Genomic DNA, 25120 nt, shown 5'->3' with positions numbered 1-25120 from the left:
CTGACCTCGAGTGGCTCTGACAGACATTTTGTGTCTCCCGGTTTTGAGATTTCTGCCGTCCCAAAATAATGAGAACAGCTCGTTGTAGTTGTAGGTTCCAGTCCCATTGTCCCACCCTCTACTTAAACAGAGGGCTACACCTGTGATGACACAGCGGACCGGGACATGAGGCTGGAGAACACCAACCAGTTATAAGAGTTGATGCTTTGTGAAGCCTCCATGACATCACTCATATTAAAGTGGAGCAAATCTATCAAAACATGAGTTCATAAACCTGAAACCAACCGACGGGCTAAAGACCACAAGGGTAAGAAGAAAGTACATCCGTGTGTGGGTGAATTTACATTTTATTTTAATAGCCAAATATCCCAGATGTGCCTAATCTGCCACATGCTGATCACGAGTCCTGACATTGATCATAAACACTGAAACAGAAAACTTGTAGTTCCCAAAATGTCAGCTTCCTTTTATTGTTGGCAGTACATAGCATAAGTAGATGATCAACGTTACTCATGGAGGTCTGATCCGGATCAGACTGACCCACATGGACCGTCCCCCCAGACATGAGTTAAAAAACAAACAGCAATCAGAGCAGACATCGTTCACCAGGTTTAGGAATCCCTGCCCAACATTCCTGTAATTTTCCCTTTAGCCATAATCAATAATGCAGCACACACACTCGTATGATCACCTGTAACATTATGGATACAACGTCCCTTCTTTAAAAAATACAATCCCTATAAGACAGAGCACAACATATTTGATTCTTTAAACAAAAAAAATTAACAATACAGTCACATAATCTTTAAACAACGGAGGACTAACTCATATGTAATATGTATATCATTTAGATACTCTGATTTTGTCAATACATTGGTCTAATTGGCAAAAAAGTAGAATCTAGAAAATGTTGTCTTATTTTGAAAAACCTATGCATGGAGTGTGCCACTGGAATAATAATACAAAAGCTACTTTAAATATATTCATCACATTTGCATCGATTGAATAGTCTTACATTTATAATATTCATTCTTCTAAACTTTAAATAATTTGAACTGAGGCCGTTATCGCATTTTAACTTGTGAAGTCTCGTGTTAAATTAAACACACCTCTCGTTTGTAAAGAATAGAAATACTAATAAATTGTGAAAAAGATACAACAAAAATGAAAATGGTTTAACAAAAGTTAAATTGTAATGTATTTTGAGATTCATTCAGCAATTCTAATGATAGAAAAGAGGGATTAATTGGCTAATTTCATGAGCTTTTCATTTTTAAATCTTCATTTCATGAATTTGATTAATTTATTCCATAATATCAGAGTTCCATAGTGCAAAGTAGAGCCAATAAATCACCTCTCAACACATAGTTACTCCAGCGGCACACTCCGGCCTCCACACGGGGAACCTCGGCACTAAACCCACACGAGAACAGAAACATGGCATGCTGGGTGTTCGTGGACCCCCGAGTGACTCTGAACTGTCCCTCACAGGGACTGGTAGCCGTTGGCCCTCCTCCGGCGGCCCAGCAGGTAGGCCACCACCACCACCACGATGAGCACCAGCAGCGTCACGCCCACCGCGATGGCCACGCGGTAGTCGGGCCGGTCGGCAGAACAGGGCTCAGCTGGAACACAAACACACCTTTTCTTGAGTTGTTCCTAATCTGATGTGAGGTCAAAGGTCAGGGCTGTCGTACGTGTAAAGGCTGTTAAGGCCACTGATCCTAAATGAGTCATTGGTGATATTAGGCATTACATAATAAACCTTGCATCTAGTATAATTAACACGCAAATATAACATCAGTATTTACATATTATTTGTTAATTATGTTGTACTTGTAAGTGCACTGGCTTGTATTGCAATATGTACCGTGCATATTTAGCGTGTACATAGAAAACCTTGTTTTAATTTAAACTGCACAACGTTACGTAGGGAGCCGTTCTGCGTGGCGACTAATTCATTTAGCAAGAGAGTATTTCTACACTGCAGCTCCAGATACACATATAAGCAGCTCCTTTGAGCTCATGGTTCCTCTTACGGGAGCCGAAGCCTCCGCCCCGGGTCAGGTTGAAGGCCTGCAGCGTGTCCTGGTCCACGTCCAGGAACAGGCCGTAGCCCATGGAGACGGTCTCACGCCGGCACGAGTACGAGTGTCCGACCTTCGCAGGGAAGAGGTGCAACGACTTGTTGTGGGCAGTGTACTGGGTTTGGCCTGCAACAACAACACAGAGCTATGTTCAGGTGCGTTCAGGGCCTCATGACGAGTCCCATAACAAACGATCAGATGGGAAACTAAACCGGTTGGGCTGCATTGCAGTGAAAGTAGGCCGGTTGTTACCGGCAACATATTAAACCACACAGGAAGTTATTGCATGCACACACACTCTTGGAATGCCTCTGGTCTCCGTGAGCCTTGGACAGGAGGCGTACGGGTATATTGCGCTCATCATATCTAGACGGTGGAATACAGATGAGTGTTTGCAGACTCACCTGCTGTTAAGGGGTAGGAGAGGTTGAAGGACAGCGCGTCAACGTACACCGTGTTGTCAGCGCTCTGAGGACAGGAAGTAGACAGGTGTTATACTACAGGTGCTTCTGAAAGTGTTCAAGGAGCTCACAGCCTGGACTACTTATTCATTATGTCATATTCATTGAATGTTTATGTAACTGTCCATCTGGTCACATGACATCTATTGATCCTCCTGAAGGGTTCTGAACCTTTTCCCCTGAAAGGGTTTTCTATTTTTTTTGGCGAGTTGTTCCTGATCCGATGTGAGGTCAAAGGTCAGGGATGTCTATGTGTACAGATTGTAAAGCCCTCTGAGGGGAGCTTGTTATATTGGGCAAAATAAACTAAATTCAATCTTGCTTTTGATTTCAACAAACAAGACGATTCATTGAGCGAATCAACACACAGAACCAGTTTTACTGCGTAGTTCAGATAGTTAAGAGTTCACTGCAGACACAAAGATCACAAACAAGACGTAATAAAACTTTACGACTGTGCTTTGAACTCGTTCTCAAATACATCTGCATCGTCTGCGTAGAGCAGGGCGTTTGATTAAATACCTCAAGTCAAAATGAAACGCATAGCATCCTCTTTTTAATCCTTCACATAATTATTTAGGTTTTTAGCTTTTGTATTATTCGTATCGCTTTTTCGCTACTTCTCTTGAAAGGTAAAACTTTTAAGTGTTTCCAGTCAAACTGAAATAAAGGCCTCAAGTTTACAAAATGTCATCAGAGTGGATGTTCATGCCCAATTTGTGATATTGGGCTATATAAAATAAGCTGAATTGAACTAATTAGATATGTTTTCGTGTCCTTTAATAAGCACCATTAGCCAGAAGTTGGAGCCAACCCAAGGCTTGGGGCTTTACACACTCGTAAAATTTCTAGTTCTCTGAATGCCGAGGAGTAAATAGTTAAATAAATGAGTTGTTCATAACTTGTATTACCTTCAAGTGGGAACAACTCAACCTAAATAGTTTTGGTAAAGGTTTACAAGGGGATCAAACTTGGATGAACAGAACATTAATCAGCAAATATCCTCATAACCCATTCATCACGTCTCAAGCCAAACGGATAGCAACTACTTCCTGACCTTTGACCTTCCGCTTTTCTCTATTTTATATCGCGCTACACTGCATCTGTGGGTTTTGGATTGTTGGTTGGACAAAAGAAGACGTGCAGTGAGGCACTCCCTGTCACATGCTCCCCGAACAGGCTCGTCAACTAAACTTCCCTTTTCAACGACTCTTCTCCGAAGTTACCGTCAAACAGTCTGAAGGGATCCGCTGCGTCACGGCGTTGGATTATTCAGAGTAGAATCCTAACCAGTGGGAGTCCAAGATAAGGTCCTGACCCCGTGGCCTCCCCCCTCTGATACTCTACTGTAGTACTAAGGCACCTTGTTGAACATGAAGGTGATGTTGCCCTCTTTGAAGACGAGGGTCAGCCTGGCCGTGCTTCCTTTACAGCCTCCTTCTGCCGCCGTCATCTTCGGCTGAACGATGAAGGATCCATTGGCCTGAACGGGGGAACAACCAGACCGTTGGATGGCAGAACCACAACTACCAGCACCATTACTCAGGGAGAATTGGCAATGGTCATGTGACACAAATATAACATCCAACCTTCCAACCAATCGAATGCAGCACAATGAGGAAATGCCACAAAAACATGTTTTCAATTCCTGAAAATAAGATGCAGGACAAGAGCTTTGCTGAAAGCCGAGTCAGAGGCACGTGAAGAAACTTCTACCGTGACACATTTTAGAAATGGTTTCATAAATCCCTTAGTTTTGGGATATGAACCAGCTCAAACATTTAGCTCAGTTCACCCACTTTGCTGCTACTCTAGTGACGCGTACCTTTGCTGTGGCCAGTCGGATCCGGAGGGACATCTGAGCCATCAGGCACGTCACGTTGTTGTCCGTCATGACCGTGTAGTTTCCTCCAGTAATGTTGACGGAGGGAGTTGGTCTGGGAGGGGTGGGCTTGGGAGTAGTAGTGGGCTTGGGGGTGGTGGTAGGCTTGGGGGTAGTAGTGGGCTTGGTGGTAGGCTTGGGGGTGGTAGAGGGCTTGGTGGTGGTAGAGGGCTTGGTGGTGGTAGAGGGCTTGGTGGTAGTAGAGGGCTTGGTGGTAGTGGGCTTGGTGGTGGGGGTAGGCTTGGGGGTAGTGGGCTTGGTGGTAGGCTTGGGGGTAGTGGGCTTGGTGGTAGGCTTGAGGGTAGTAGTGGGCTTGGTGGTAGGCTTGAGGGTAGTAGTGGGCTTGGTGGTAGGCTTGAGGGTAGTAGTGGGCTTGGTGGTGGTGGTAGGCTTGAGGGTAGTAGTCGTATGCTTGTGGTGTGTCGTAGGGTCATGGCTAAACTGCTCTGCAGAGCTCATGGTTGCAGACGGTATGGAATTCTTGTCATCTTCAGTCAATGACAGCGCTGGAGTCAGAAGGGAGAAACACACTTAGGTCAGGGTTCATACATATATGCATGTCCAACTTCTCTCTATTTAAATTTGTTTGGCCTCCATCAACTTCAGAGAAAAATACTTCCCTCTCCGGGCAGTATCTACGTACTCTCCAACAGCTAGACCCGAACTCTGTGGTTCAGAACACCGCTCTCTGTAGCTGATGCTATGCTCATACTCAGGCTGTGAAACCAAAACAATGAGCTGAGCCGGGCTTAAAAACACTCAGCTGGAGGCCAGTCGATCCCAGTGAATAATACACAACACTATTGAACCCATTGTGAACACTACGGAGCAGTGCGGCTGTCATGTTTGCTGACCTTTGAACCGTGAGCAGCTAATTCCTCTTAAACAAACAAGTCAGAGCAGCAGAAAACTGCCTGGCGTTGATAACATCCACTGGTATCTCCACATGGAGGGCACGAGTCCGCTCCCGGTTACGAGCTTCCTTCAAGCGTTTGGAGAGTTTCCATTTGAGGCTTCAGATAGAACAGCTGGTTGTTTTTAACAAGTGTAATATTACTGCGCATGCTCAGCTCGAGCCAGATGAACTCAGTCAACACAAACTGACGCCCAGTCAGTGATCGAAGCAAACACACGCACATAAATAAATAGATCTGAAAACATAATTCGAGAACATTTGATTTGTCTTTGAGTAACTGATTTTACTTTATTGGCACTTACAACCCCAAAAAGGTCATTACGTTGAATCTAATGCTAATTAATATCCAACTGGAGTTTGGGCTTGTAAAAAAGAAGCCAGCAGACACGTGACTCAGAGCTGAAGCTCTCAAAAGACTTCTGTTCCCCAAACAATGCCGGAAGTCACTCACAGTGATAGAAACATATCAGGTCTCTCTTCCACGCAGAGTAATTAACAACCCGATGAATGCGATGCGCGCGCACGATCTTAATAAACAAACACTTATTTACGTCGTGGAAAAAAACTTTGTCTAGAAGCAAGTGAGAGCCTCCGCACGTGGTGGCTGCGGTGGTGTGAAAGTACCTGAGGCCGCGCAGCAGGCCACGAAGGCGAACACGAGCGCGCTCTTCATCTCGGCGACAGGTAGTGGTAGTGGTGGGTCGAGCTGGTCACTGCTGCTCGCTGGGCTGGAGCTCAATGTGCAACACGCCGCTGCGCCTGCACTGATAAACACACCGACAAGTCAAGCGCGCGCAGACACGCGACGTCACCGGAAACGGGACGATTTAAGAAAGTAAAAGCGTCGCGAATTATCAGAGCAAAATATGTTATTATGAGATAGTGTCGGGGGTACAGGGAAAGCCAGCCACATGGTTGGACATTTTTATAACAAATATTTAAATAAAAATGTGTTTCCTGTTTTATTAATGCCAGTGCTCAATAAGTAATAAAACATCTAATTTGTTTTTTCAGAATTGGATGTATATTGGTGGTGTGAAATATTTTAAGATACAAATTAATGACCCTAATTAAAAAAGGAATACTTTTTTTAGGTAGTTATTTCCACAAAAATAAGAAGTTTTCAATGGTTTACCATGGATTAAAGAGTATTACGTGGTTTAACACTTAATTATATCACAATACTACCTCAGCTGTACCTTTTTAAAATACAGTTCATTTTAATTGTACATTGCAAATTTAAACTGTCATATGGCTTTGATGGGAAATTTGACAATTGTCCTTTTGCGTCTTTTATTTTATTTTGAAAGCACCAACCGGAAGCGCAAGTAGTGACTGAAGCGCTGACGGCTGGTAAATGCGAACTGCGCAAACTTCAACTCAGGAAACGAAAGTGACGCGCCAGCAGCGGGGAAGCGGCGGAGAGGAGCGGGAGGTCGCGAGCTGCTTCCCACCGGAACGAAACGAAACCTAAACCTGTCCAACTGGAAGGACTGCTAGCACGCGCGTGCGTGCACACACACACACACACACGCATACACACACGCACACCAACACACACACACACACACACACTGACCACACTATACCGGCTCCGTGACTTTCTTCATGTGATTACTTTCCCGTGTCAGTTAGGAGTACATTTATCGTGGCCGCGCACGGGGACGCGCACTGCAAGAACATGAAGTAGCGCCAGTAGCTCCGGGCCTACGGAGCAGAACAGTTTATATATATTCTAGTATTCTAGTGGTAGTACTACTTGTAGTGGTAGAAGTATTACTACTGTAATACTACTAGTAACATGTAATGCTAGTTGCTTCATATATAATGGTCGTCGTAGCAGTCATAGTTATAGTAGTTGCAGTGCTATAGTGACACTTAAAGTAGGAGAAGGCCAATGAATGTACAGGAAGTAGGCATGTTCATGTAGTTTATTATATGAACGTACAGGAAGTAGACATGTTCATGTAGTTTATTATATGAATGTACAGGAAGTAGACATGTTCATGTAGTTTATTATATGAACGTACAGGAAGTAGACATGTTCATGTTATTTATTATATGAACTTACAGTAAGTAGACATGTTCATGTAGTTTATTATATGAACGTACAGGAAGTAGACATGTTCATGTTATTTATTATATGAACGTACAGGAAGTAGACATGTTCATGTTATTTATTATATGAACGTACAGGAAGTAGACATGTTCATGTAGTTTATGATATGAATGTACAGGAAGGAGACATGTTCATGTAGTTTATGATATGAATGTACAGGAAGTAGACATGTTCTTGGAGTTTATGATATGAATGTACAGGAAGGAGACATGTTCATGTTGTTTATTATATGAATGTACAGGAAGTAGACATGTTCTTGGAGTTTATGATATGAATGTACAGGAAGTAGACATGTTCTTGGAGTTTATGATATGAATGTACAGGAAGTAGACATGTTCATGTAGTTTATGATATGAATGTACAGGAAGGAGACATGTTCATGTTGTTTATTATATGAATGTACAGGAAGTAGACATGTTCTTGGAGTTTATGATATGACACGGCTTCATCTTGCAATGAACATCTGCAGTAGACGGACCACTGAGGACATTTCCTGACATCATGTGACACAGAAAGAGGAAACAAGTTTTTCCCAACCACACGCACACACCACACACACTCATAAGCAGGTGGTTCACAGTGACACTGCTTAATGAGCTTGTTTGACATGCAGCTGTATGGTCAGAGTCAGGCCTGTTGTCCCCTCGTGTGTACAGCAGATTCTTGTTTGTGTGAGTGTGTGTGAGTGTGTGTATGTGTGCATGCTGACCTGTTGCTTGATCTCAGTCTGAGAAAAAAACCTGTGCAACTTTTTCCATTAAAAAAACAATACAAAAGAGATCCATCAGGCTACTGTGTAGTTTGCATATTGAAATGTGAAATGAAGTAAACTGATACGCATTGGGTAACATTCATTGATTATTAGAGCCAAGTTACCAAACTCGTGAGGTCTCACAACTAATTCAATATAAACCCCTTTGGTAAAGTAACCAGTGACCGGCACCATTCAGTTGCACTATGGGAAGCAGTTTGTTGTATCTGAATCCATGCTGGGGACCAAAAGTTACAATATGTCACCCTCTGCTGCTCAGTTGTTTTATTTTAAATATATAAATGTGTCTCTTAAATCCCTATTTGTTATGGAAATTAAATAAGGACTCGCTAGAATCCTATTTTAAGACATACAGATAATTTATTGTTCTGATAAGTTTAGTTTAAGGCCCAATGTGTGCACAAATATAGAACAAAATGTTCTATATTTTGTATTGAATCCTGACTCGAAAACAATCATTAGTTAAAAAACACACTTATTGCTGCTGCTCTGCCCTTATATTTAACAAACATATAATATGAAATATATATGAACATTCGCTCTCCGTCTGAACTACCGCCGCTCGTGTTTTCACTTTCCCCATTGGTTTAATTTCCCGGGAAAACTGCTATGATAATGAGGGCCCTCTCTGCCAATCACGAGGCCGCAAACCCCATTGGCCCCGCCTCCAGTGACGACAGATAAGAGGAAACTGTACAATACCATAAAAGGAAAATACTCCCGCATGCGCAGTGGCCCGAGTTTTGTTTGAAGTGAACTGCTGCCTGGGACTGCCCTACAAGCTGCAAAGTCGCCAAGCATTTGATTTTAACAGTATATATTTCCACATTTCCTCCATATTGTCTTCGCGCCTCTATGCGTCGTAAAGACGATGCTAGGCCACCACGACCCAAATGCCGACAAGTCGCAACAACTGGTCAACTATGTGGAGGATTACCTGGAATGTGTGGAGTCTCTGCCTTTGGACATACAAAGAAATGTTACCCTGCTCCGAGAGATCGATGCAAAGTATCAAGGTACCGTGTTTACGTGTTTCTACCGTTCATTGCCGCGGCGCGAGGACAACTAACGAACACTATCGGCGGGCTGGCGGGGGGTGTGTAAATGGTGGAGCGGGCGCGAGCCTTGTGTTCACATTGTTGCCCAAAAGAACCCAGCGCCCCGGTTCCGATGTGTCAGTTACTTCGGTCCCCATGCCGGTAGAGGAGTGTTTGCGGACCGGGAGGAGAGCCCGTGTGGCGAGGAGCAGCCGCCAGTTAGTTTACCGCCGGGTCGCTCCGGAGCGTCTTCGGTGTGACACCAAACTCAATGAGGAAACACGCATATTGCTTATTTCTTCCACTCCGCGGCCGGGCAGGTGCGTTAATGCCCGATATGAGGTGTGCGTCGGGGACTCGGGGTCCAGTATCGAATTCGGCGTCGACAGAATCCCCCGATCAGCCCCGGAAGATGATCAAATCTCAACTTTCCTAACCGGGACACCCCGCCACCCCTCCGCGGAGGATTATTATGCGAATATGGGGGCAAAGGACGAGCGAACCCGGGGGCATTATGGGAGTACACCGCCGCTCGCGGTGCGTACTGGACGCCGGAGCCCGGACCGTAGCGCGCGGGCACGGAGGAGACAATACACGGTGTTCATTGAGGTGTGAACCGGGGAGGACCGCGGTGACCGTACACCGCCGCGGCTTCTTCTTTACATGAGGAAACGCGAAACAACCCTCCATGGAGGCTTTGTGCAGACTACCGCTCCTTCACCCCGCGGCCCGGAGACACACGAAGGACGCGTTGCACGTTTACAAGCCGGATTAAAGCCTCCGGAGCGGGAGGCGCTGCTGCTCCGTCGAGTGAGAGTCGCAGAGCCGGAGCGCTGCTCCTCTAGGCAACCCCTGTCCACTCCGGACTGACGTCATATCCGGTGAGCAGGAACTCACTGCGGCTGGCCGCTCCTCCTCCTCCTCCTGAGGGGGTTAAAGCTGTTGGCATCCGTGAGGCTGCGTTCGAGTCCCCCTCTGAGTGATGCTCGATGCCCGGTTGCATGCCGGGCTTTAATTGGGCATCGCCCCTGCTCGTCCCCAGGGACCCGCCCCCTTTCATCAGATGAACACAGTCATTGTGTCAAGGAACTATCAGAAACACTTATTTATCGTGTGTTATTTGTATTTATGTGTGTCTCTGTCCTTCCAGAGGTGCTGCAGGAGGTGGATGACGTGTTCGAGAAGTACAAAGGCGAGCAAGACGCCGCTCAGAGGAAGCGGCTGCAGAGCCAGCTGCAGCGGGCGCTCATCGTGAGCCAGGAGCTGGGCGACGAGAAGATCCACGTGGTGACCCAGATGACGGAGCTGGTGGAGAACCGCTCCCGCCAGATGGACTCCCACTCCCTGTGCCTGCAGGAGCCCAGCGAGGCGGAGCGGCCCGCGGCGGAGCGCCGCACCAGCATCCAGGACTCGCCGGCGCCGGAGCGCACGTCGGCCCGCCGGCCACGACGCCAGCGCAACAGCGAGAGCCGCGACTCCAGCCACCCGTCGGCCAACGGCTCCCTGGTGGACGACCCGGTGGAGGAGCTGTCCGTGCCGCCGCCCCCCCGGGAGAAGAAGTCCAAGTCGGCGAAGAAGAAAAAGCGCAAGGCCAAACAGGAGCGCGACGCCTCGCCGGTGGACTTCGCCATCGACCCCAACGAGCCCACCTACTGCCTGTGCGAGCAGGTGTCGTACGGCGAGATGATCGGCTGCGACAACGACCAGTGCCCCATCGAGTGGTTCCACTTCTCCTGCGTGGGGCTGACCTACAAGCCCAAGGGCAAGTGGTACTGCCCCAAGTGCAGAGGGGACCACGAAAAGACCATGGACAAAAGCCTGGACAAAAACAGAAAAGACCGGCGGTCCAGGTAGTGACCCCCCCCGTCTGGACGATGTCTTCGGCCTGAGACGTCAGCCGTAGTCGATCACAGTTCTCGTGATGTTGTAAGAGCACAATGGAACTCCAGTAGTCGAGCACTTCATGGATCAAGGACCGGTGGTGATTGACCTTGTGACCTCATGACGTCGTCTGGAGGGAGTCCAGCTCGGCCTGAAGCGGCCATCTTCCTCCAGGGTGTATTTTCTATTTCCTTAAAGAGAACCCAAAGGAAGCCTGCTCTGGTTTCCTGTCCCCTCTTCCTTCTGGACGAGGTCCTATTTAAGATCAAGGTGATCCTGCTGAGGACCATTTGTCTTCTTCCCTCCATCAGTTATGGCCAATCAAAAGCCCTAGCCCCGCCCCCTTATTTTTAAACTTTCTTAATAGCGTGCAAATTAATTTGAATCCGTGTCGTCTCTATACAATAACAGGCTCGTAGAGAATCCCCTCCAGATGTGATATGTTTACAAGAGATTGATATTTAATAGCTGAATGTTGATGGGACACTGGAATAGGACATCATGTTTGTGGACTCAATGTTTTCACTATTGTGTAAATGTCTTTTTATATTCATTAAAACAAAGTATAGTCATCGGTCGCCGCTCGTCTGTCTTTACTCCGGAGGTCATTATTGCAGATATAAGTAATAATGTAAACTCTTTATGAGGAATAAGTTGCGTACAGGTGTCTTAACCATGAGGCCCTACAGCCTCTTACTGCAATACGGTTTGAAAATCTATATATTTTATTGATTTTTTTTCAATTTCACGGAATAAAAAAAGAACGTGGACATGTGCAATAGATGTAATGTGTACTGAAGGAATCTACACACAAACTAACACAGTAACAACACAATCAATGAATATGATATGACAGTGTAGGAATAGTTGGTGGAAGTCATATTCCACGATCCAGACCTCCATATCCTCAGAAGACAAATATTAATTTGTGTGTAAAGACTCAATTTGGCAAATGACACATGAGTCTCATCAATTCAGTTTATTTTATAAAGCCCAAAATCACAAATCAGACTCCCTCAGAGGGCTTCACATCTCTACACATAGACATTAGAAAGTAGGATGGATTAAAGAGATCAAAAAGGAATAAAAAGAATTACAAAACTTTGGAGTGCACAGAGTGAATAATACACCAGAAAGAATAACAAATAAATGACTCCTTGATTTTAATCCAGTCGTCAGCATTTAACTCATACGGATGCGCGTGTGTCTGTTTACTCAGGTAAACAAGCTGCTAACAACAAGTTGCTTTCGGAGGAGATAGACCATCCTGGTGATCTGGACCATTTTTACTGGAAATGTGTCATGTGACACCTATAGACCCCCAAAATACACATCACCAAGAAAACAATAAGTATCACAAACACTCAAATTAGATTAGATTCAACTTTATTGTCATTACACATGTACAAGTACAGAACAACGAAATGCAGTTTGGCATCCAACCAGAAGTGCAACAGAAAGTATCATAATAAATACAGGATATACAGATTATAGTAAATAAAGCGCTCTACAAGAGGGCGACTTAAGGCCTGACCTGGTACTATTGGTAATAAGTTAGACAAAACAGGAGGCAGATTAACATTAAATAATGCGGAGATATAAACATAAACTATCGGGTTGCTAAACTAGTGCAAATATTCAGTGCATATTCACTTGAGAGTGCAACGAATGGCAAAAATTAAAAGCAAAATAACGAGGAGGCGTGTCCATTGAACCAGACTCTGTGTCAACCAATCAAATACATCCCAGCACATTGCTGCTGGATCTTTGGTTCTTTTACACGAAGGATCTTTCCTCTGACCAAAGATCAAACCACAGTAAAGCATGTGAGGAGAATGAAACCTCTGTGTGCTCATCTGACAGCGCTTCAAACGTTGGATCTGCTTCTCAAACTGGAGTCCTGGACCGGACCTGAATGTCCTTCCAGGCTGTTTGTAGTTGTAGTTGTAGTTTTCTACAGGCTCATGCCCTCTGGCCCAGAGGCCTGAGGAACACCTCACAACCTGTTCTGCATAGGAACTAATGGAAAGTTAACAGCTTCCAAATAATCACAAATGAATCTTGTTGGGGAAAGAAGTCCATACTTAAAAGAACAAGGACGATATAGTAAAGATCAGATCGGAAGAGTAGATTTATCTTTCTTGATTCAGAGGCCTCTAAATAAGAATCAGAGAGAGAGTCCGCTCACACGTATTATATTACATGTCATGTCATGTAGCAGACGCTTTTATCCAAAGCGACTTACAATAAGTGAATTCAACCAAGAGTACAAACTCAGAACAACAAGAATACAGAAAGTAACATTTCTTCAAGAAAGTCGAACTACAAAAGTACCATAAGTAATACCATAGTAAGAGCCATTGAAGTGCCACTGAAGTGCTAATCTGTGTTTTAATCCAAATATTATCGAAAAAGATGTGTTTTTAGTTTCCGGTGAAGCTGTAGAGACTTCCTGCTGTCCTGATGTCAGTGGGGAGCTGGTTCCACCACTGAGGAGCAGGACAGCAAACAGTCTGGATGTAGAGCGATGAGCTCGAGGTGCAGGAGTCACAAGACGATTGGCTGTTGCCGAGCGGAGCGAACGGGCCGGGGTGTACGGTGTGACCACATCCAGGATGTAGACGGGGCCCGATCCGTTCAGAGCACGGTACCAAGAACCAGTGTTCTGAAGCGGATGCTGCTCCACCGGTAACCATGGAGAGAGCGGAGGAGTGGTGGAGAGGTAGAGAGGTGGAGGTAGAGGTGGAGAGGTAGAGAGGTGAGAGGAGAGGTAGAGAGGTGGAGAGTGAGAGAGAGAGGTGGAGATGTAGAGAGAGGTGGAGCTGTAGAGAGGTGGAGAGGTGGAGATGTAGAGAGGTGGAGAGGTGGAGAGGTGGAGATGTAGATGTAGAGAGGTGGAGATGTAGAGAGAGAGGTAGAGAGATAGAGGGTGAGAGAGGTGGAGAGGCTGAGAGGTGGAGAGGTGGAGAGGCTGAGAGGTGGAGAGGCTGAGAGGTGGAGAGGTGGAGAGGCTGAGAGGTGGAGAGGCTGAGAGGCGGAGAGGTGGAGAGGTGGAGAGGCTGAGAGGTGGAGAGGTGGAGAGGTGGGCTGAGAGGCTGAGAGGTGGAGAGGTGAGAGGTAGAGAGGTAGAGGTAGAGAGGTAGAGAGATAGAGAGGTGGAGAGGTGGAGAGATAGAGAGGTGGAGAGGTGGAGAGGTAGAGAGAGAGAGGTGGAGAGGTAGAGAGATAGAGAGGTGGAGAGGTAGAGAGATGGAGAGATAGAGAGGTGGAGAGAGAGGTGAGAGGTAGAGGTGAGAGGTGGAGAGGTGGAGAGTGAGTAGATGAGAGGTGAGAGGTGAGATAGAGAGGTAGAGATGTGGAGAGGTGGAGAGGTGGAGAGGTAGAGAGGTGGAGAGGTAGAGAGGTGGAGAGGTGGAGAGGTAGAGAGATAGAGAGGTGGAGAGGTGGAGAGGTAGAGAGATGGAGAGGTAGAGAGATAGAGAGGTGGAGAGGTAGAGAGGTGGAGAGGTGGAGAGAGTGAGAGGTGAGAGGTAGAGAGTTGGAGAGAGGTAGAGATAGAGAGGTAGTAGAGAGGTGGAGAGGCTGAGAGGTGGAGAGGTGGAGAGGTGGAGAGGTAGAGAGAGGTGGAGAGAGATAGAGGTGGAGAGGTGGAGAGAGTAGAGAGGTGGAGAGGTGAGAGGAGGAGAGTGAGAGAGATAGAGAGTTGGAGAGGTAGAGAGGTGGAGAGGTGGAGAGGTAGAGAGGTAGAGAGATAGAGAGGTGGAGAGGTGGAGAGGTGGAGAGATAGAGAGGTAGAGAGATAGAGAGGTGGAGAGGTGGAGAGGTAGAGAGGTGGAGAGGTAGAGAGGTAGAGATAGAGAGTTGGAGAGGTAGAGAGATAGAGAGGTGGAGAGGTGGAGAGGTGGAGAGGTAGAGAGGTGGAGAGGTGGAGAGGTAGAGAGGTAGAGAGATAGAGAGGAGGAGAGGTAGAGAGGTGGAGAGGTAGAGAGGTAGAGAGGTGGAGAGGTGGAGAGATAGAGAGGTGGAGAGGTGGAGAGTTGGAGAGGTAGAGAGATAGAGAGTTGGAGAGGTAGAGAGATAGAGAGGTAGAGATGTGGAGAGGTGGAGTGGTGGAGAGGTGGAGAGATAGAGAGGTGGAGAGATAGAGAGATAGAGAGGTGGAGAGATAGAGAGGTAGAGTGGTGGAGAGGTGGAGAGGTGGAGAGGTGGAGAGATAGAGAGGTGGAGAGGTAGAGAGGTAGAGAGGTGGAGAGGTAGAGAGATAGAGAGGTGGAGAGGTGGAGAGGTGGAGAGGTGGAGAGATAGAGGTGGAGAGGTGGAGAGGTGGAGAGGTGGAGAGGTAGAGAGGTGGAGAGGTAGAGAGGTGGAGAGGTGGAGAGGTGGAGAGGTAGAGAGGTAGAGAGGTGTGGGTGAACTTCGGGAGGCTGAAGACCAGCTGCTGCATTCTGGATGAGCTGCAGAGGTCGGATGGCCTTAGCGGGTCGACCAGCCAGGAGGGAGTTGCAGTAGTCTAGGTGTGAGATGACCAGAGCCTGGACCAGAACCTGTGCCGCCTTCTGAGTAAGAAGAGGCCGTGTTCTCCTGATGTTGTGCAGCATGGACCTACAGTGATGTCACAGTGATGTCACAGTGATGTTGGCCGTCAGGTTGACTGTCTAGTGTCACCCCGAGGTTCCTGGCAGTCGGGGGCGGGGCCAACACAGAGCTGTGAAGGTGGTAGTCGGGTCAGTCGTATGACTCCATGAGACTCCGCTGACCTCTTCATCAACCCGTCTACACAGCTTCAGTCCCCGTTCTGGAAAGTGTGAAAGCGCGACAGCAGAATGTGAACGAGCCTCCAGGAAACAGTTATTTTTAGCCGCAGAGCGTGAAGACACACACCTCGTCACACGTCGCTCCACCGCTACGCACAAACAAAGGTTCTTTAACGGCTCTGTGGTTCTACGAAGAACCATCACTACTGGAGAACCACTTGGGACATGGTGCCTTAAAGAACCATGTTTTAAGGTTCTTTGAGACACCTTTAGAGGTTCTTTGAAGAACTCTATAAAGACTTGGTTCTTTAAAGAACCCTGGTTTGAAAGGTTCTTCTACGGCGTCACTCTGAAGAACCCTTTTTGGTTCCAGAAGGCCGCTTCCTGTTTGTGTGCTGACAAAACAAACAACAATTAAATGTGAAAACTAAAGTACATATTGTAAACAAAACATTTCTAAAGACATTCAGCACTCAAACACAACTAAGAGCGAAAAGCAATGATTCAATGAATTCTTTTAAATGAGGCCCACTGGAGACGTGTCCCCACGGGGTTCCAGGGCCACAGAGGCTCCTGCAGTTCTCTTGAAGGGTCCCAACCACTCTGTATTATAGTGAAGACATGTTGACAGGAAAGCCGCGTACAGAACCTCTGATCGGGTTTCATGTGCTCTGTGAACACACGTGTTCTGTGTGTTGCTTTGAGGATCCTCTGTCAGGACTGCTCGGTCCTGAGAGTGTAAACAGAACCCACTCAGACCCCCCTCTCCCACGAAGGTCAAGGTTGTTGCCACGGAGGAGACGATGAGGGCCGACGTGTGCTTCCTGTCCCGTCGGCTGCGTGTGGGACGGCGTGACCTTTGACCTCAGCTTTGAGTCGCGATGCCACGGGACCAGATGAGCTCTGCAGACCGACATTGGGCTTCATTAACTTACTAAGACTCGTTGTATTTACTCAGGTCATGACAACGTGATGCGTGTATTTTAACACGCATCACAGTTTGTTTTTTTAAGGTCAGTTTTCCCCCAGTAACTTTTGTCTTTTTGTTCTACGTCTGTACCTGAGACCGTAGAAGAAGAAGAAGTCACTGTGACGTCACCCATTAAGTTCAACTTGTTGACCCCCTCAAGCACTATGTTAAACACGTGTGAGAATACGTCAGATGTTTAAATACCAGCCTATATGTTAACGGTTCAGATGAGAAGAAGGTGGCACACAGCATACATTACAAAGCTTCAGGTTTGCCTTGTAAAAAGCACTTATTATTATGATGATGATTGTCTCATTGGAATGATGCAGCTGAAAGGTTTAAACTTCCTCTAAATCATAGCAAAATATACAGTGCATCCGGAAAGTATTCACAGCGCTTCACTTTTTCCACATTTTGTTATGTTACAGCCTTATTCCAAAATGGATTAAATTCATTATTTTCCTCAACATTCTACACACAACAACCCATAATGACAAAGTGAAAACTGTTTTTTGCAAATTTGTGCAAATCTGTTAAAAATAATGAACGAAAACATAACATGTACATAAGTATTCACAGCCTTTGCCATGACACTCAACATTTAGCTCAGGTCCTGTTTCCACTGATCATCCTTGAGATGTTTGATTGGAGTCCACCTGTGCTACATTCAGTTGATTGGACATGATTGAGAACACACCTGTCTATAGAAGGTATCACAGTTGACTGCATATTAGAGCATAAACCAAGCCATGAAGTTCAAGGAATTATCTATAGACCTCCGAGACAGAATTGTATCGAGGCACAGATCTGGAGAAGGGAACAGAAAGATTTCTGCAGCATGGAAAGTCCCAGTGAGCCCAGTGGCCTCCATCATCCGGACATGGAAGAAGTTTGGAACCACCAGGACTCTTCCTAGAGCCGCCCAGCCAGACTGAGCGATCGGGGGAGAAGGGCCTTCGTCAGGGAGGTGACCAGGAACCCGATGGTCGCTACTGTTTGGTAGTGGCCAGACGGAAGCCACTCCTCAGTAAAAAGCACATGACAGCCTGCCTAGAGTTTGCAAAAAAGCACCTGAAGGACTCTCAGACCATGAGAAAAAAAATGAAGCGCTGTGAATACTTTCTGGATGCACTGTATAAAACAGCATCTCTGCAAAATCGGACTTTGAATAAGTGAAGCAGAACTAAATTAGAGACTTGTAGCCCCGCCCCTAAAGCGTCCCCTGCTTTATGATCTGTAGACTCTACAGACCATAATGTACTAAATGATGACATCATGCTGTATAGAAGAAGACTAGAAACTAGAGACAAAACTCATGTTTACAATGTTTACTGAGGGAATACTTCAAGAGAGAAGTCATGAGTGACACCTGGATGGAATCTGAAGGGGCGTCCACGCTTCTGCACAAGCCCCGCCCCTCGCTCTGATGGAGCGGCACACCGCGTCTCTGCCAGCAGGGGGCGCCAGACGCCATAATAGGAGGCTCCGGGTGCTAAACACCATCATGCAGCAAGTTCTCTTCAGGGCGTCAATACATAGAATCAAAGGACAACTTCTCACTGACGGATACAGTTTGGCGTCAGCTTTGGGACGGACGTATTACATTTACTTATCGGGGTCGTGACATTTCTTTAGCATCACCGTCTGGAAACTGCTTTATTTTATTTTTTAAAAGACATGGGAATCTGTTTCTACAAAGGTCCATAACAAGTACAGCGAGTCCCACCCGACCCTGCTATGGCAACAAGACTCTAGGACTGAGCCGTCACAGTTCAGAGACAGTTTTACTTTCTGTTTGTGTATTTCCAGTAAAGAACCCAAAAGCAATACCCAAAAGCAGTAAAAGATACCTTACTGCAAAATGACTCCCGTAAAAGGTCACCTATGAGAATGCTCCTCTCCTCGAGGCGTCGTTTATCCAAAGCCTCGAGGAGAGATAATGTTGCTCCCGACTTGTTTGCAATGGATTACTTGAACGAACAGTCAGGAGCCTTCGTAGCATGTGGAAGAACCAGTCACAACAGGCTGGCCCCGCCTCCTCATGCTGCTCACAGGGGGGGGGCATCCTCAAGCAGGACGTCACAAGCCAGCCCGCGTGGTTGTGTTGGCCGAGCTGCGTGTTCCACTGGGTCCAGGCCCGGACCGTCTCCCTACAGAACCTCCTCCGCATGTTCAGCTTCCAGCGCTAATCGACCAGGCGGTGAAGAGCGGTCATGGAGCTGGTCTGGGCCTCATCGTCCCGAGGACCTCGACGGCCAACCTGTAGAACACAGCCTACGGGCCCCACCTCCTGAAAGGGGGAGGAGCCGGGCTTCGGTCCGTCTGACATTCCCCGTGACATAGAACTGGGCCTCCAGTTTGGAGATGACTCGAGGGCTCTTCTTTCTCGATTCTTGGAGCACACACACACACACACACACAGTGGCCACCGTAGCAGGGCCCATGGACTCTGGTTGAGTGTCCAGTACCGCCAGCTGATGACAATCAGGTGCCTGATTGACACCTGAGTCACTCAATAGCAACAGCAGAATACACCATTTGCCAATGGCAGAGAAGATTTGGCCCAACCCCCATCCTCAGCTGTGCTGCTCGTCCCACATGTTCTTACACATGGGACACCATTTAATAAGGTTAGTAACATGGTCACATGTCGCTTTGGTCAGCACAGATATGCTGAGTCAGAAGTAGTCGAACAATGATGAGTAGGCCGTGACATCAACATGGAGCGGTTCAGCTGGGAGGTTTTCTGGTCTCTAACCAGCCTTTTAGAAATGGGAGGCCATTGGTTCACATTCCCTCAGCCACACATCTTTAACCAGCCCTTAAAAACACTTTGATACGTTTGCTTTCCTTTTCAAATTGTACTTGTTTTGCGTGCCCACCGGTTTCTAAACCCCGACCCACACCGCGCATCCCTCGTACTCACAGCACCGTGTTCTTCCTGCAGACCGAGCAGCTCCATGTTGCATCGTGTTTGGCTCCAGAGACGACAGTGAGGGCAAGTGACTTTAGTTTTACTCCGTCAGGGGCAGTGACGGTGCCTTGCTCAAAGGTCTGGGATGTTTACAGACTGCTGAGAGAAACTAGGGACACGAACAAACACTCTTATTCCCTCAAGTCTCACACTAATTTAAACCACATATAAATGACAAAAAGACAAAAATTAGACCAATTAGGTTTTTATTTATATATATCTATATGTATATATATTTATTTAAAAAAAATTACGTTTCAATCAGGAAAGAAAACATTTATCCAAAAAGTGAAACGGGGAAAATGGCTCTGCACTTAAAACCACAATCCAACATGTATTAGAGCTTCAGGGCCTCATGTCAACACGGCAGCAAGCGCGCTCCACCCTGATGACGGAGCACAAGAGCTTGTGTGTGTGTGTGTGTGTGTGTGTGTGTGTGTGTGTGTGTAACAAAAGCCGACGACGTGCTCCTCTCCTCCTGGCTGCATTCCACCAACGCATACAACACAACAAGGGCTCAAATAATTCAGCTCAAAGTCTCAGTGAGGTTGGATGTGTGTGTGTGTGTGTGTGTGTGCGTGTGTGTGTATGTGTGTGTGTGTGTCCTGGAGTCCACCGTGATCCAGCCTGCTCTGGGTCTCTGGGTCTCAGAGCCTCGTTGGGCTGCACTGCGGCGTCTCTCGGGTTATTCGTCATCTTTCCCTCCCGTTCTGCTCAACTGCAAGAGGAGAAGCGTGAGATGCTGAACGGTGGACTGAGGCGCTGAGAGAGGTTCTGTGTGCCGGTTCCACTTACATGCTGAGGATCGTCGTCGGGCAGGAAGGAGAGAAAGGGAACATTAATCAGAAGGGTTGTGATGAATGTCACTGCAGAGCTCAACAGCGTGGAGGGAAGGTGGAAGGCACCTACTTTGATGACGTCGGTCCAGTTCCAGCCTCTGGGCAACTCCCCCTTGTGATCTGAAAGTACACGTCATAAAGGAGGGGGGGGGGGTGTTTTCAGGAAGTGTGGATCAAATGACGCACTGCACAACTTCCTGTCACGACATAATGCAGGAAACAAAAACTTCTCTTGGGTTTAGGTGTAAAACTTGGGTTTTTACTCGTGTATCTCCGGCTGCTAGACAAAGGAATTAAAAGAAGAGTCAGTTCTGCTCGTCTAAACCCATCAGCCATTGAAAGGTTCCTCTTCTTTTTATCTCGAGCTCCATGTTCACAACTTAATAGTGACATCATGATCATGTTCTTACGGCCTGTGATCAGGTTACAGCTGATAATGGCGTTCTGTGTCCCCGTCAACACCGTTAGCTCAGCGCTACATCACTGTAACCACCGTTAGCTCAGTGCTACATCACTGTAACCACCATTAGCTCAGCGCTACATCACTGTAACCACCATTAGCTCAGCGCTACATCACTGTAAGCACCGTTAGCTCAGCGCTACATCACTGTAAGCACCGTTAGCTCAGTGCTACATCACTGTAACCACCGTTAGCTCAGCACTACATCACTGTAAGCACCGTTAGCTCCTAGCCGTCGCCAAGTGGAGGTAATTCCTGAGTGTACTGGTCAACCGGTTGAGCACCTGTAAATACCGCCTTGTATGCATGAGGCCAAAGTAACTGCTGAGTGCATTTCCGCCTCCAGAAAACTTTTGTGGAGCAGATTTTTGAAAGTATTTATGATCCAGAATCGTTTACATCCATCCTGAATGTTTCAGCACTGCTATCTATCCATCTATATTTAGAGTTTGTATTACAAGCCCCGCCTCCTCGCCGTGGGCACTGACTGGTGTACCTGTTCTGTTGACGATTCTCCTCTTCTGAGATTTAGTCAGCTGCTCCTTCTTCTCCTTCTTCTTGCCCATGTTGGCAGACGCATCGACGCTGGAGATCTGCAACAACAAGTTATTTCATGGGATGGCTGTTTGTTAAACCATCATCCAATCACAAGGCTCATCTGAACGGATCCAGGGGAGGAAAACAAACGATGTGACACAGCATCAGTGAAAACATTTCTCTGGGGCAGCCTTCAGAGGGATGACCCGTACTGACCACAGCGACTACCGGCTTGTGGTTCTGCATCAGGGCCTCCTGGTTCTCCTTGGCCCACTCGAACAGAGTGTACATCATGGCGGTGCCCAGGTTGGCCTCCACCTGCTCCTCCAGCTGAGACAGGATCAGCTGCTTCGTCTCTGCAGAGCTGAATCACAAGGCGTGTCCAACAACAATAAATCAACCATATCTGTTGTATATTAATCATTTCACAGCTTTTAGGAAAATAAATAACTCATGGATTTAGTATTTATTTCATGTTGAGAAAAAGAATGTACATGGAAAGACCCAGCGTAAAAATAACAATAATAAACATCAGACGGTCCTCGGGCCCCGAGAACAATAATACAGCACGGTGGCAGCAGCTTACATTCTGTTGTTGAAAAAGGCATCGAGGGAGATCAGCGGGGCGGCTTCAGGGTACAGCGCCGGCCACGTGAGGTCCAGGATGAAGGCCTTGCTGTCCTCCAGGTTTCCGATCTGTTCATCAGAAGGGAAGACAGGCTACTGCTACACCGCTCAACAGCTTTATGACATACCAGTGAAACAGGTACACAGAGGACGGTATGTACAGAAGACAGTACACAGAGGACAGTATATACAGAAGACAGTACACAGAGGACAGTATATACAGAAGACAGTACACAGAGGACAGTATATACAGAAGACAGTACACAGATAAACGGTACTCACCCTCAACTGAAAGGAAACTGAACTGATCTCCTTGAAACTCTCGTCCCCCTCATAGATGGAGCGAAGAGCCTCCAGCTCCATCTGTGTGAAGACATGCAGAAGAACTTCATGACCACAGCTTCTGTGACACCGAGCACGGGTCGACACGACCACGCCGAGATAATGACGACGTGTTGTTTTCAGAATCGGTACACATGAACTCCTCCATATATATATATATGAGATTATTTTTTATCCATTGTTAACTTTTGTCAGCTATCGTATATAATTGATTGTAGTTTATTACTACTGCGCTTTGGCATGACCTTTTCCTCGAGGTCACTCAGTCTGTACACTCTGGAGACAGACAATGGAAATTGGGTGCATTTACATTGTAATTTAAAGTGTTCATCAATTAACATCGCGTCCCTCTCGAACAAATAAAAACTTGAAACATCGACTGACGACCGGTCAATTCAACCTGAAACTTGCCATTCGCTACCTTACCACATATTACGGTCATGGTATAAAAACACCGCTATCTAATTAAGAAAATATCCTGTCTGACATATTCAATTCAGTTTATTTTGTATAGCCCAGAATCACAAACTCCCATCAACCTCTCCTTTACAATCTGTATACATCCCTGACCTTTGACCTCACAGGATCAGGAACAACTCAAAAACAACAGGAGGATCCCTCTCCAGGATGGACAGAAACAATAGATGTCACGTGACCAGATGCACAGCGTTCCAGTTAGAATATATTTCATCAATATGACAGACATGATGAATAATGAGTCGTAGGCAAAACGATGACAGGGATCCAAGGACGTCTTGAATTCAGGTCCCGTTGCACGCGTTACTCGTCACGCGTTTGAATGGAGGTGTTCCGGTTCAACAGGCGACCGTGTTAACTGGCGACGCTTCAGCCGAACGCGTCCGTTGTGGTCGTAGTTACGACGGCCGTTCGAAAACTAGGATAGAGAACACGTATAGCAGTCCTCGCGAATGTTCTCTTATTTCCAACAGCTGTCTGTAACTACGGCAACAACGGACGCGTTCGGTTCAAAGTCGCCGGTCAACACGGTCGCTTCTTAAACCGTAACACCGGCGTGACATTAAAGTCCCGTCGCGAGCGACGCTTATCGCGGCTCAACAGCAGCTAGCACGTCACGTGACGCTCCGGGCCGAGCTCGTTCACGTCGCGTACACGCCGACAGGTCGATGTTCCGCCGGGTGCCGAGAAGAGGAGCTGCCGCCGAGCTCGTGCCCAGACGCCGCTGCTGTGCTAGCAGCCATGCTAGTGGGTAGCGGTTAGCCGCTGGCAGCAGCTAGTCTCCTGCTGCATGATCAGTCATTCTTACCTCCTGGTCCTCGTTAGCGGACATGGTTCCCCTTCTGCTTCTGTGTGACGCACTCTCTGTGTGGCGCTTATGTGAATCCTTCGGTCAACAACCCATTTCGCTCATTAAAACTGTGATAATAATTCCACAACTTCCGACCGGTACAGCGAGTACCACCATGTCACACGCATGCGCAGTTAGGCTCTTGTCGTGAACTTTGAACCGCCTTCATAAGTGGATGCAGCTTTCTGCTTGGATCGTATTATAACGAATAATAAACGACTATTTCATAGAAAAAACATTGACATGTTAATTGTGAAAATATGATTAATCGATTAAATATAAGATGCAATATATAATCCAATTAGTAGAACAGATTTGTATGCACATGGTCAGTTTGTATCTCTGGTACATGACAATAATAAGGGTTGTGATATAACTGGTTTAGCCTCAGGTTTAGTTGATCACAGCATATTCGTATTACTAAGTAAAAGGCTCAAATAAATATATCAGAAAAATATATGAGATGTGACTAATAACCATTTAAAATGGCATATGTGATCAGAAATACTGGGGCTTCGTTTTTTATGTTGTGCTGGATATATTCAGTAAAACATGTCTGAGAGATGTATACTGCAAATTGAGAAATGTCCTTGTTAGTTCATTGCATGGATCATTTCATAAGGAAAAAGTCTGAGCGGTAATGTCATGCAGATTAGATTTCCACTGAATGGGGAACAAACTGATTAAATGTGACTCAATGCGACATTCTCAAATGTCATTTGAATATAGAACCGCTGTTAAATTGTTCATGTGATTTGATTTCTGTCACTTTTTTCCTATCTATAATTTTTTTTAAACACTGTGGTTACATCCCTGAAATGAACAATTGTAAAACACTTACAGCTATTCTCTATAAAATAAAACACACTTTCTAAATATAATTTTAAATCTTGTGTAACAGCATCTTTGCCAGTGGAGGATTTAAAGTACTTGGAGAGAGAGGGAGAGCAGACGGGCGGCGGAATTCAGATGCAGTTGCAGCCGTGAGGTGATGAAGGTCGAGGAAGGCGAGGATGAGTGTTTCAGAGGCTGAGGAGGAGAGAGAGGGGCATTAACGGGATTGTTTTGGGGATGAAAGAAGGCGGTTTCATCTGTTGTTGTTTTTTCAAAGGGTCCATCTGTCACAGGATCTCTG

The 25120-nt window shown here is 46.5% G+C and overlaps 3 protein-coding genes and 2 long non-coding RNA genes across 6 annotated transcripts; 2 read left to right on the top strand and 3 right to left on the bottom strand.

The window, feature by feature from the left end:
* Positions 1-329: 329 nt before the first annotated feature.
* On the bottom strand, positions 330-6113 carry LOC130211465 (macrosialin-like). Of its 2 annotated transcripts, XM_056442184.1 has the most exons (7): positions 5971-6112; positions 4658-4936; positions 4374-4522; positions 3912-4031; positions 2492-2555; positions 2040-2213; positions 330-1625 (listed from the first exon to the last, which is right to left on the bottom strand). In XM_056442184.1, exons 1-7 carry the CDS (start codon positions 6017-6019, stop codon positions 1486-1488), a joined length of 975 nt encoding a protein of 324 aa, XP_056298159.1. In that variant the 5' UTR covers positions 6020-6112; the 3' UTR covers positions 330-1485. The 2 variants fall into 2 exon arrangements, with proteins under 2 accessions (XP_056298159.1, XP_056298158.1); XM_056442183.1 differs by having other exon boundaries at positions 4374-4936; positions 5971-6113.
* A 2732-nt stretch (positions 6114-8845) lies between these two features.
* ing2 (inhibitor of growth family, member 2) lies at positions 8846-11727 on the top strand. The gene is made up of 2 exons (XM_056442185.1): positions 8846-9253; positions 10425-11727. The coding sequence occupies exons 1-2, from the start codon at positions 9109-9111 to the stop codon at positions 11126-11128; spliced, it is 849 nt and encodes a 282-aa protein (XP_056298160.1). The 5' UTR covers positions 8846-9108; the 3' UTR covers positions 11129-11727.
* Positions 11728-12231: 504 nt separating this feature from the next.
* LOC130211472 (uncharacterized) lies at positions 12232-14914 on the top strand. The gene is made up of 3 exons (XR_008835073.1): positions 12232-13877; positions 14319-14342; positions 14891-14914. It is a non-coding gene; the product is annotated as an uncharacterized LOC130211472 (long non-coding RNA).
* A 1177-nt stretch (positions 14915-16091) lies between these two features.
* On the bottom strand, positions 16092-20753 carry LOC130211471 (uncharacterized). Its single transcript, XR_008835072.1, has 3 exons — positions 20649-20753; positions 19806-20571; positions 16092-16812 (listed from the first exon to the last, which is right to left on the bottom strand). It is a non-coding gene; the product is annotated as an uncharacterized LOC130211471 (long non-coding RNA).
* rwdd (RWD domain containing 4) lies at positions 20754-24095 on the bottom strand (the record flags this gene model as incomplete). The annotated part of the gene is made up of 6 exons (XM_056443317.1): positions 23944-24095; positions 22599-22679; positions 22276-22385; positions 21906-22053; positions 21649-21745; positions 20754-20812 (listed from the first exon to the last, which is right to left on the bottom strand). Coding segments are annotated over exons 1-6 (519 nt in total), but the record flags the coding sequence as incomplete, so codon positions are not given.
* Between the last annotated feature and the right edge of the window lie 1025 nt (positions 24096-25120).

The sequence above is a fragment of the Pseudoliparis swirei genome, chromosome 21 (assembly GCF_029220125.1).
Source record: "Pseudoliparis swirei isolate HS2019 ecotype Mariana Trench chromosome 21, NWPU_hadal_v1, whole genome shotgun sequence".
Lineage (NCBI taxonomy): Eukaryota > Metazoa > Chordata > Actinopteri > Perciformes > Liparidae > Pseudoliparis > Pseudoliparis swirei.
The sequence above is the reverse complement of the archived record's forward strand: the minus strand, read 5'-3'. Positions and strand labels throughout refer to the sequence as shown.